Source organism: Rhincodon typus, chromosome 3, assembly GCF_021869965.1.
Source record: "Rhincodon typus isolate 14 chromosome 3, sRhiTyp1.1, whole genome shotgun sequence".
NCBI classification, from domain to species: domain Eukaryota; kingdom Metazoa; phylum Chordata; class Chondrichthyes; order Orectolobiformes; family Rhincodontidae; genus Rhincodon; species Rhincodon typus.
In genome coordinates this window covers 116,284,742-116,297,852 of record NC_063334.1, presented here as the reverse complement: position 1 = coordinate 116,297,852, position 13,111 = coordinate 116,284,742, and the positions used below count along the sequence as shown (strand labels likewise).

The following is a 13,111-nucleotide window of genomic DNA, read 5'->3' as shown; positions in this document are numbered from 1 at the left end:
TATGACTCTGTCTTAAATGTGTGATCCCCTTAATGTGAGAAGATGACCTCTGGCCCTAAACTCTCCAACAAGGGAACTACCTTTCTGCCTGTCAACCTGTCAAATCCTTGAAGAATGTTACAATGAGATCACCTCTCATTCTTCTAAATTCCAAAAAATTACAGACTACAATCTACTCAACCTCACCCCATAAGACAGCCTCTCCCTAGGATCAACCTGCTGAAACTTTTCTGGGTTGTTCCAGTGCCAGTATATCTTTCATTCCATAAGTCAAAACTGTTCACAGTATTGTAACTGTGGCCTATCAGTTGTTTTAAGACTTTCCAACATTTATACTCCATTCCTTTTGAAATAAAGGCCAGCATTCCATTTGTCTTCCTTAATACCTATTGAGCTTGGATGCTAGCTTGTTGTGTTTCATGCAAAACAACTCCTAAATCCCTTTGTTATTCAGGTTTTTCCTCATTTAAATGACACTTAAATGACATGAGAGATTTTCCTTTGAGGAGATGTTGAGAAGTTTGGGCTTGAACTTATTAAGTATATTCAAGGCTAAGATTGATTTATAATCAATAAGGAAATCAAAGGTTATGGAGAAAAAGCAGGAAAGTGGGGTTGAGAATCATCAGGTCAACCATAATCCCATTGAATAGTAGAACAGACCCAAAGGGCCAAATAGTCTACTTCTGCCATTAAGTCTTATGGTCTTATGGTCTTCTCCATGATTAAGGATGAAGATAATTGTAGATCCTTCTGTTCCTCCAGTGCCATATTTCATTGTCCACCATGATTCATAACTAAATGTAGAAGGATCATGAAACATATAACTTTACAGTACAAGAATGGGCCCTTCAGCCCACGATGTTGTGCTGAACATAAATGCCAAATTAAACTAATCCCTTCTGCCTGCCCTTGGTGCTTATCTAAAAGTCCCTTAAGCATCCCTGTTGAAACTGCCTCCACCACCACCCCTGGCAGCGCGTTCCAGACTCCTACCCCTCTCTGTGTAAAAAAACTTACCCCACATGTCTCCTTTGAACTTCCCCCCCCACTCACCTTAAATGCATGCCCCCTAGTATTTGACATTTCAACTCTGGGAAAACGATTCTGACCATCAGCCCCATCTCGGCATCTCATAATTTCATAGTCTTCTATCAAGATTCCCCTCAGCCTCCACCGCTGCAGAGAAAACAACCCGAGTTTTTCTAGCCTCTCCTTGTAGAACTGGGCAATTAGGGATGGGCAATAAATGCTGACCTAGCCAGTGCTGCCCTCATCCTGTGAATGAATTAAAAAAGAACCGCATGGTGTGCGTTTACTCACCGCACAGTTTCAAAAAGGCAGCTCACCACGAGCTGCCTGGGGATAATTAGGAACAGCAATAAATGTTGGCCTTATCAGTGATGCTCACATCCCAAGAGCGAATAAAAAGAGATTTAGCCTGCAGGTCCAGATGATACCGGTGATAAAATTCTCCCCACCTCAGCAGTAGAAGTACAATTCGTCAAATGTGGTTTTTTTTTCAACAGAGAGCAATTTGGTGTCTCGCTCCACGGCTTCCACTTGGTAATGCAAAGGATTGATACGCAGCTGAGCACATACTGCCTTGTTGCCATGTAAAGTAGTGGGAGCCTGTTGAATTTGGAATATATCAGGTGTACTCACACAGCTATTTATTGTGCCTGTCAGAATCCCGCCATCATCCGAGACTTCATTACCCTATTTTCCTGTAATCTGTCACTTTCTGGGCTGTAATTGAAATGCAGGCCTCACCTTCTTGTCTTGTGTCTGAGGGGAACCATGGTAACAGCACACAAGAGTTCAGATGCTAAATTGACTCAGTGAATTTTGCTCAGGGAATAGATTCATCGGGAGACTCTCATGTCACAAGGCTTCCATCTTAGTCATCTCTTGTCGTTCGTCTCATTAAAGATACCGACCTCAGGGCTCTGCCATGCTTATTAATATAAATGGAGGTAATGGGTAGGCAGTTCTTTCAATTCTGAAACAGGCTTTAGCCCATTATTGATAGCATTTGTGACAAGAGGATGAAGGTCAGTGTGACATTGACAGTGACAGTAATTCTAGTTGATGGGAATCTGGCAAAGAATGAAGCAGAAAGTTTGGCTGTAAGACTCATTTTGAGATCTTATGCAAGGCACAACTCCCAGGGAGACAAATGGGATGCATCAGCCACGGAACTGAGATCAAATAGAAAGTAACATTGATGTACTCACTTCTGTTCATGAATAGAGTATGTTTTATTTTAAGGAAACTCCACTGAAGAAATATGAGTAGGAAAGGAAGAAGAGATTGAAAGGGAAGCGCAAGTTGCAGTCACCGAGTTCCTTGTCTCAAACAGAAGTCAGTTCCCTTGACCACAGAGAAGAGACTAATTCCATAGAGATAGTAGGAACTGCAGATGCTGGAGAATCCGAGACAACAAGGTGCAGGGCTGGATGAACACAGCAGGCCAAGCAGCATCATAGGAGCAGAGAGGCTGACGTTTCGGGTCTAGACCCTTCATCAGAAAAGGGGGAGGGAAAGGGGGTTCTGAAATAAATAGGGAGAGAGTGGGAGGCGGATAGAAGATGGATAGAGGAGAGGATAGGTGGAGAGGAAACAAACAGGTCGAAGAGGCGGGGATGGAGCCAGTAAAGGTGAGTGTAGGTAGGGAGTTAGGAAGGGGATAGGTCAGTCCAGGGAGGACGGACAGGTCAAGGGGGCGGGATGAGGTTGGTCGGTAGAAGATGGAGATGCGGCTTGAGGTGGGAGGAGGAGATAGGTGGGAGGAAGAACAGGTTAGGGAGGCAGGGACGAGCTGGACTGGTTTTGGGATGCGGTAGGGGGTGGGGAGAAATTCCATATGTCTCTTGCTGCTCGGTTCAGAGTAACATTAGTCTGAGAGGAAATTTCCCACTTTTCCATCATTACAGCTCACCTCAGTCCTGCAGGTTGATGGAGGTGTTATGGGAGTGTGATGAGAGGGTTTCGGGGAGAGCGGGGAAGATGGTATCGGGACAAGACATCGAGAGAAAAAGAAAAATCGCCTGCTCCAATTAAGTTTGCAGTCTTGAAATCACCCTGTGGGATATGATCAAATTACAGCGCAAATTCAATGGGCTGAATGGCTTCCATTATGACTCTTTAGTGACATTTACTGATCTCAGTACAGCCAAGAATCATCACCGGTGTAGTAGAGAGATGGAGAGTTTTTCTGTGACTCATACACTTGAAGAAAGAAAATAGTGAAAAACAAATAACAATGCAAGGATTGGACACGCTGCAGATGAGACCTGTGACTATCACACACCTGTGGAGGCCATTACCATATCCCATATGTAGTGCAGTGTTTTGCATTATCATGTTGAGCTAGATTTGTTAAAGAACCATTTCTCGGCAGCTGTATAGCTGTTATATTATCATAAATCTGCATGTGTCCATCGTTTACCATTTCTCACTTTCCATTTCCATTAGCAATACCAACGAAACAGTTTGTGGGATTAGTCAAACTAGTGTCTTGAATGTGAGTCAAAATCTCTTGCAGAACTTTTTAAATCTTCATTTGTATCAAAACCCATACACATACCTTTCGGCCACTGTGCTTACCGATTGGATCTCAGTTTTAAAATTCATTGACTGGTTTCCAAATCTCTCTATGGCTACCAACCTCTGCATCCTCCTCGAGCCATGTCAGCATTCATTACACCCCCATCCCCTAAAAATCCCCAAGATTTTGGCACATCTCCAACTCTGACCTCTTGAGTCATCCTGATTTTTAGCATTCCACTAATGGCAGCATGCTTTAGCCATTAGAAACTAGAAACATAGAAAATAGATGCACGAGTAGGCCTTCGCAGAAGTTTGTCTCTTCCAGCCTGCACCACCATTCAATATGATCATGGCTAATCATGCAATCTCAGTATCCCATTCCCGCTTTCTCTCCATGCCCATTGTTCCCTTTAACCACAAGGGCCATGCCCAGCTCCCCCTTGAATATATCTAACAAACCGGCCCCAGGCTGCTGGAATCTAGGCTTTGGAATTCCCCTTCCTAAAGCTTTTCACCACACTCCTTCCCCCTCACCCTTTCAGACACCCCAAAGAGCTGTCTTTCTCATGATTTGCTATTCATTTAAGTCAACTCCCATCATGGCCAAAGAGTGATTTAAGGCAAGTTGTTCAAGTAGCTTGAAGTAAAGTACGAAATGACAAACAAAGAAAGGAAAGCAAAAACAGAATAAAAATCAGACGAAAATCCCAGTAACAGAAAGGGTCGATGAGGGCAATACTATTGATGTGGTGTATATGCACTTCCAGAAGGCATTCGATACAATGGACTGTGGGAAAAATTATAGCTCTTGGAATAAAAGGGACATAACAACATGGATACTGAATTACCTGAGTAATAGGAAATGAAAACTAGTCAATAGATATTTTTTGGGTTGAAGGAGGTTTGTAAAGGAGTTCCCTAGCGATCAATATTTGGACCTTTGCTTTTCCTGATATATATCAATGATCTCGAAGTTAGTGTGCAGGAGCAATTTCTAAGTTTGAGGAAGATAGAAAACTTGGAAGTATTGTGAACTGTGAGGACAGCATGGAAGTTCAAAAGGATGTAGACATGTTGATGGAGTAGGCAGATAGGTGACAGATGAAGTTCAATGCAGAGAAGTGTGATGTGATACAATTTAGTAGGAAGAACATGGACAGACAAGGGTGCAATTACAAGGGTGAGCTAAGGGTACAATTATAAAGAGGGAGCAGAAACAGAGGACCTGGTTGTATGTGTACACAGTTTATTGAAGGTGGTAGGATAAATGGAGAGAGCTGTTAATAAAGCATAACAATATCATAGGCTTTATTAATAGGGCTATAGAGTACAAGAGCAAAAATGTGACGCTGAACTGGTATAAGACACTTGTTAGACTTCAGCTGGAGTATTGTGTCAAGTGCTGAGTGTCACATTCCAGGTTAGAAAAGTGAACTAGAAGTTGGCAAATGGAATATGATGTGAGAAAATGTGAAGTTATTCATTTTGGAAGGGACAACAAAAGAACAGTATTAGTTAAATGAAGAAAAGCTGCAGAAAGATGCAACACAAAGGGACTTGGGGATATTTGTGCATAAAACACAGAAAGCTAGTACACAGGCAGCAGGTTATTAGGAATAATGGAATATTGGCCCTTATTTCAAAGGGGTTGGAGTATAAGAGTAGGGAAGTCACACTGCAACTGTACAAGATGCTGGTGAGATCACATCTGGAGATCTGTGTCCCCTTCTTTAAGGAAAGATATTATTTCATCGAAGGCAATTCAGAGAATGTTCACTCAGATGCTTCCCGGTATGGACGGATCACGTGCAAAGGTTGGGACTCTAATCACTAGATTTTAGAAGAATGAGAGGTGATCGCATTAAAACATACAGGATTCTTATGGAACTTGACAAGGTAAATGCTGAGAGAGTTCTGGCTAATTTAGTCATTCAATTCATTGAAATGAATGAACCGCTCTTTGAACCCCTTTATTCAATTGAGAGAAATCCATGCACCATCTCAGTTCACAATTAGGTTTGAAAATTGTTACTTGTCCTGAGCAATGTTGTGTTGGTTCTGTCACTGATGGTCTGACCTTGCATTTTAATTCACTATCTAGCTGAGTCTTCACCTTTTCTCATTGTGAACAAGGTACTTTCCTTGGAGCATGCAGGCAGAAGGACTCAATATTTTCTTAGAATAGAATCCCTACAATGTGGAAGCTGGCCATTCAGCCCATCGAGTCCACACCAACCCTCCGAAGGGCATCCCACGCCCCTGCCCTATCCCCATAACCCTGCATTTTGCCATGGCTAATCCATCTTGCCTGCACATCCCTGGACACTATGGGCATGTTAGCATGGTCAATCCACCTAACCTGCACACCTTTGGATTGTGGGAGTAAACCAGAGCACCCAGAGGAAACCCATGCAGACACAGGGAGAATGTGCAAACTCCACACAGACCGTCGCCCAAGGGTGGAATCAAACCTGGGTTCCTGACGCTGTGAGGCAGCAGTGCTAACCACTGAAACACCATATAATGCAGAATAACATGGTACTCCTGTTTAAATTTGCCTAAGCCTCTGATTAACCTTATAAATTCTCGGTGCAATTCTCTGCCATTTGCCTCAAGGAGCATTGCATTCACCAAGAGAACAAGCTGAATGCACGCATTTCTGCTGTTCTGGTTCTTCAGTATGTAGAGAGTCACACTAACCTCTCATCTTTTGTAATGGAATTTGGTGATAAATTGGCCATGCACCTTAAGTTCTGTGCTGCCTGGACCTTGTAGTTTGCCCTTTGTAAGTGCAGGTTTCACTCATTATAGCAATGGCAAGCTGTCAGCTAATATTGAAACAGCTTCCCTGTGTCAAGTTTGAATTCTGTTTCAAACTCTTGAACATTTGACGTGACAGTCCAGAATCATGTCTGACCCTCTGTCTTGATTTTTTTGGACAACTGGTTTTCCAAATGTTTCTTTTTCAGGGGTTTTATTCTCCTTGGTGGGACTTCTCTGTTTTCATGGAGTTAGAATTAATTCTAGGGCTCCAAGGGTGAGAAAGTGGGAACAGGGTATTGAGTTTGATAATCAGCCATGATCGTATAGAATGGCAGAAGGGCTGAATAGTCTACTCTTGCTCCCATTTTCTATGTTTCTATGTTTCATTCCCCCAGAAAGAGAGATGAAATACAAAGAACAAAAGAATTCTTTCATTAACGCAGCATCCCACAAGTATTCTTGAGATTGAGAAGAAAAATGGTGGATCTCTGTATTATTGGGCTGTGACAGTTTTGACAAGGCTATAAGTTCAGTGTCCCTGAGGAAGGTGATGAGTGTACTTGTTCTTGATCTACTGATCTTTCTGACAGTTCAATGTAACAGAAACCACTTTGAGTAGAGTCCAAGGTACCATAAGATGCAAGAGCAGAAATAGATTATTCAGCCCATTGAGGCTGCTGCACCATTCAATGACATCAAGGTTCAGAGAGTTCATAGAAACAGGCCATTCAGCCCAACAAGTCCACACCACCCCTCCAAATAACATCCCACCCAGACCCATTCCCCTACTCCTGTATTTCCCATGTCCGTCCCACCTAACCTAAACATCCCTGAACACTATGGGCAATTTAACATGGCCAATCCACCTAGCCTGCACATCTTTGGATTGTGGGAGGAAACCGGAGCACCCGGAGGAAACCCACGCAGACACGGGGAGAATGTGCAAACTCCATTTAGACAGTCACCCGAGGGTGGAATCAAACCCGGGTCCCCGGCATTGTGAGGCAGCAGTGCTAACCACCAAGCCACTGTGTCACCTGATAATCCTCTATTCCACTTCCCTGACTTTTCCCCATCACCCTTGATTGCCTCACTGATCACAAATATGTCTATCTCAGACTTGAATATATTTAATGACCCAGCATCAATAGGCCTCTGTGGTAAAGAAAATCCACAGATTCACCGCCCTCTTCATCTCTGTGTTAAATCGGCAACCTCTTATGCTGAGATTATGTCCTCAGGTCCTAGACTCTCACACAACAGAAACAACCTTTCTACATCTACCTTGTCAAGTTGCCCAAGAATGTTGCAATAATTTTCTGTTCGCCCTGTTATAGGAAGAATATTATTAAGCTGGAGAGGGTTCAGAAAAGATTTACTGGGTTTTTAGTGGGAATGGAGGGTTTGAGGTATAAGGAGAGGCTGGATAGGCTGGGATGTTTTACGGAGCATATGAGGTTGAGAATTGACTTTATGGAGGCTTCCAAGATCGTGAGGGGTATAGATAGGGTGAATGGCTGATTTCTTTTCCCTAGGGTGGAGGATTTCAACACTGGGTGCGTATTTTTAAGGTGAGAGGAGAAAGATTTAAAAAATACATGAGGGGCAACTTTTTCATACAGAGAGTGGTTCATGTGTGGAATTAACTTTCAGAGGAAGTCGTGAATGTGAGTATAGTTACAGCATTTAAAATACATTTGGATAAGTACATGAATAAGAAATGTTTGGAGGGATACTGGCCAAGTGCAGGCAGGTGGGACTTGTTTAGTTGGGGATTATGGGACTGGTTGGACCGAAGAGTCTGTTTCCATGCTGTATGACTCTAGGACTATGTCTCTAAGATTGTCTCTCATTCTTCTAAACTCCAATGAGTACGGGTCCAACCTGCTCATCCTCTCTTCATAACACAGTCCAACCATACCTGGGATAAACTTTATGAACCTTCTCTTGACACCTCCAATGCCAGTATATCTTTCCTTAGATACGGGAACCCAAACTGTTCATAGTATTCCAACCATGGTATTGCATATATTTAGCAAAATTTCCCTATTTTTACACTTAATTCTTTTTGAAATAAAGGCCAACATTCCATTTGCCTTCCATTACCCTACTTTGAATGCTAGTTGTTTGTAATTTATACTGAAGGACTGTCAAATACTTCAATGCTGTAGCTTTCTGCACAGAAGACAGTCATATGTCCTATTAAGTCCACGTCAGCTCTCTAAGTAGCTTTATTGCACCACTCAATGTCCGTAAGAGTTTTGTTCTTGCATTACTCATCCAATTCCCTTTTGAAATCATTATCTCTACTTCTGCCACCTTCATAGGCACTTGGTTCAAGGTCATTACCACTCACCCCTAAAAATAGTTCTTCTTCACATTCCCCCTGCATCTCTTGGAGCAAATCTGAAATCTGTGATCTGAGCCTGTAAACCTTCAGTAAATGGAAACAGATTCTCTCCGTCTCCCTCAGTTATGAATATGTCGACTGCTACCAGATCTCCCACCAACCTTCATTGCTCCAAGAAATAGAATCTGTACTCACTGTCAGCAATGCCTCAGAATCAATGACAGTGTCTCTGAAGCACGATGACTCTTTGTATCACTGAGGAGGTCAATGTAAGATCTAAGGGATTTTCCACAGTGGGGACAGGTTATAGGGAACTGGATTCACAACCTGGGTTGGCATCTTCCTCCTTCCTCTGTCACTGATGTTCCACCTCACAGCCAAGTCTCCGAGCTTTGAAGTGGTCTGTGCCTGGATGGATCAGGAGATGCTAATCGTTCTGAGTCTGCTGAATTCAAGACCAGTAACAACATTATCATACCACTGTTCCTTATTTGGTATTGTTGCTATGCTGCAAACAACGGAAATATTTCTAGTCTCTGCAGCGTACAGGGGAAAATCACTAATACCTGTCACTTTCTTTTCCCTTTGTTCTGTAGGTGTGGATGTGTGGAGGTCACATGTACGATGCTCCTTGTTCCAGGGTGGGACACATTTACAGAAAGTACGTCCCTTACAAAGTTCCCTCTGGGACCAGTTTGGCAAGGGTGAGTACCTTAGAGAGTGGCTACCATCCTTTTTCAGGGAGGACTGTAGCTTAAGCTTAATAAGTGCTTTCCTGTGACATATGAACATTGATGTCAATGTTAAAGACACCCACCCCTCAAGGGTATAAAATCAGGACTGGACAATACCTATTCCAGCCAATTAAATTTTTTACAATGCAATGTGACAATACTGTGGTTTTAAGAGATGTGTTTTGTCCCGGTTGCTTTTAGACAGAGTGTGGGGGACATGTACCTAGCAGTCTATGAGAAGATAAACAACTTGTGAAGCCTTGGGTGTTTTCTTAACAGTTGGAATAATAGAAGCAGCCTGAATGTGTGTGTTTGAGTTCCCACAGGACCAGGGATTTTTAGGTTTAGCTTTCAGCAGTTGCTGTTGGGATCTTGAAGACGTGGAAGCTATTTGTACCCCTCTCTTGGTTACAGCCAAAATCTGAGGGTTCTGTTCCTGTTACGTGAATTGCATGTGAAACAATCTGTTTTCTGAATTTGCCTTTTGCCAAGGGTGTGTTTCTAGGATGTTTCTATATTGGAGCAGTTAATTAGTAATAGTTACTGCATCTACTCTTCTGCTAAGTTTTCCAATAGAGTTAAGCTTTTACAATTATTTCCTTCTTTTGATGTATTTTAACTATATTGGATGAATAAAGTGTGTTTTGCCTTAAATCCGGCAGTTTGACCAATCAAATTGCATCTGGAACACAACACTTTAAAATAAGAAAATGTTAGGGTCTAGATTATCTTCTGAATAGTTTGAGGGGGTTTGGTCTGGTCCATAACAGCAGGGATCGAATAATGGACAAAACATGTCGAAAAGGCAGGTAGATTCCTAATGAATTGTGGTCTGATGACTTAAATGTAGGTGTAAGTGAAAGGGGAACCACAGAGTCCCTGTAGCTGATCCAAGACAGGATCTGTCAGTTCTCCAAGATCTATCTGTTCCCCTGGCTGTGCACAAAGGGGAGTTGGTGTGCTCTCCTCTCAGTCCTCAAGGTACCCTGAATGCTTCTCAAACACCAGACTCTTGCCTACACTGTATCCTCCTATTTTCCCTTAATTTCAGGGATGTCCTTTCTCAAACTCATCCTGATGCTTCTATTAATCTATAAAAATTACAATTGACTTCCCTCCTTTGGTTGTCAACGTAGGACTTTTTAAAAAAATTGACGACGGAGGTGCTGATGCTGCACTTTCCAATACTCATGCTAATGTCCCAAAAAAACAGAAACATTCTGTTCGGAGACTGCAAAGCAGTAAATAGTCTTCGTGTTGACTAAATGTCAAGATTTTTAAATCAAGCGCACTCATGGTGAGTAGACTTAAATAATACTGCCACTGTTCATGTATCATATTAAAACAATTAAAAGAAAAAAGCCATAAGTACGTCTGGAGCTTTAAAAAAAATAGACATCTGATTGAGACGGAATTGAGTTTTTTTGTTGACGTACGGTTTTATTTGAAGCAAACTCTTTGTGTGCATTGGAAAGGCTCCCGACCTTTGGAAGTGTTGATCACAATATAATGTGTTGTGGCCAAGGTTGACTGATAGGGTACATGCTGTTGTTAATTGTAAGTTTTGTGATTTTCTTTTGGTTTAAGGTTAGCTTTATGTCATCTTTGGATCAAGGAACAGCTGACAACAAGTCTGAATTGATCATAAGCGGAGTAGACATCATTTCCAATGAAACTCAAAGTGGCACCTTTTGAAATGTGAATGATGACAAAAATTAATCCACTTCACACTTGACCTACTGTCCACAGACATCTTCCAAATAATATCACTGCCAAATCATTGAAGTGCCGAGGAGTTCTACCCAGTGCCCTGGTCAATATTCATCCCTCAACTCGTGGCACTGTCGTTGATTATTTTGTAATTATCACAACACTGTTTGTGGGAGTTTGCTGTGCACAAATTGGTCACCTACATTTCCCACATTACAACAGTGACAACCAGCAAGCATTATTTCATTGGTCATAAAAGCAATTTGTTACATCCTACGGTTGTGAAAGTCGTTATGAAAATGCAAGTCTTTCTTTCTGTTGTTCCCCAGGTGAGAATTAGTGAGTCAAATTATACTGGAGATGGACAAAATTGTTCCACACAGATTTCTAACAACAACATATAATTTATAAAGTACTTTGAACATAATAAAAATTTCCCAAATTATTTTGTGGAAAATCATGAAACTTAAGTGGTTGACTCTTAACTGCCCTCTGGGCAATTAGGGATGGGCAATAAATGCTGCCTCCCCAGCAACGGCCTCATCCCGTGAATAAATAAAGAAAATAAAAGACACGAATATGATGATAGATGTTAAGGGAGATAAAGGTGATGTTTGGTTTTAATGAGCTTCTTACAGGAAGAAACAAAGGTGGAGAGTTGGTGCAGTCTAGTCAGTGAGGGAATCCCAAAATTTTGGGCCTACAGGGAGCTGAAGGCATGGCTGCTGATTGCGAAGTGTTGAAAATCAGGGATGTTGAAGAGACCAGATTAAGGCAAGTGGAGAGACCTCAGTGGGTTGGAACTTCATAAGAAACCAATGTCAGTCAGGGAGGGAATCAAAGGTTGACCAGTGAGTAAATTCCTTTTCTTTATGACTATTGATTGCATTGAGTTTGAATTGTTAAGGAATGCTGGGGCGAGATGTCAAAGAGAAGTCTCCAATTCTGTGTCCAGCAGTACAAGTGACCTGTGCCACCTCAAGTCATGGGTAGCCCCAATAAGGAAAGAATAAAGGATTATACAGGTTTATATAAGACCAGCAGTTCCACGATTACTTATTAATACTATAAATCTCAATACTTCCTTTGTCTTTGTCCCCAGTCTGTTACCATTAATTACATTTAGCAATAGGTTTGTTCCATGAATGTGGACAGGAAAAGGTTGCAACTGAATCAGAGATAGTAGCAACTGCAGATGCTGGAGAATCCGAGACAACAAGGTGCAGAGCTGGATGAACACAGCAGGCTAAGCAGCATCATAGGAGCAGAAAGGCTGACGTTTCGGGCCTAGACCCTTCATCAGAAATGGGGGAGGGGAAGGGGGTTCTGAAATAAATAGGGAGAGAGTGAGAGGCGGATAGAAGATGGATAGAGGAGAGGATAGGTGGAGAGGAAACAAACAGGTCGAAGAGGCGGGGATGGAGCCAGTAAAGGTGAGTGTAGGTGGGGAGTTAGGGAGGGCATAGGTCAGTCCAGGGAGGAGAGACAGGTCACGGGGGCAGGATGAGGTTAGTAGGTAGGAGTTGGGGGTGCGGCTTGAGGTGGGAGGAAGAACAGGTTAGGGAGGCGAGGACGAGCTGAACTGGTTTTGGGATGCGGTAGCGGGAGGGGAGATTTTGAAACTTGTGAAATCCACATTGATACCATTGGGCTGCAGGGTTCCCAAGTAAAATATGAGTTGCTGTTCCTGCAACCTTCGGGTGGCATCGTTGTGGCACTGCAGGAGGCCCAGGATGGACATGTCGTCTGAGGAATGGGAGGGGGAGTTGAAATGGTTCGCGACTGAGAGGTGCAGTTGTTTATTGCGAACCGAGCGTAGGAGTTCTGCAAAGCGGTCCCCGAGCCTCCACTTGGTTTCCCCGATGTAGAGGAGGCCACAACGAGTACAGCAGATGCAGTATACCACATTGGCGGATGTGCAGGTGGACATCTGCTTGATGTGGAAAGTCTTCTTGGGGCCTGGGATGGGGGTGAGGGAGGAGGTATGGGGGCAGGTGTAGCA

The 13,111-nt window shown here is 42.8% G+C and overlaps 1 protein-coding gene across 1 annotated transcript in view; it reads left to right on the top strand.

Annotated features, from left to right (window-relative positions):
* Positions 1-13,111, top strand: part of galntl6 (polypeptide N-acetylgalactosaminyltransferase like 6) — a 248,889-nt gene that overhangs the window by 145,699 nt on the left and 90,079 nt on the right. The window contains exon 10 of the mRNA XM_048594039.1: positions 9,262-9,369. Coding sequence (XP_048449996.1) covers positions 9,262-9,369 — 108 coding nt within the window. The remainder of the gene's footprint in view (positions 1-9,261; positions 9,370-13,111) is intronic.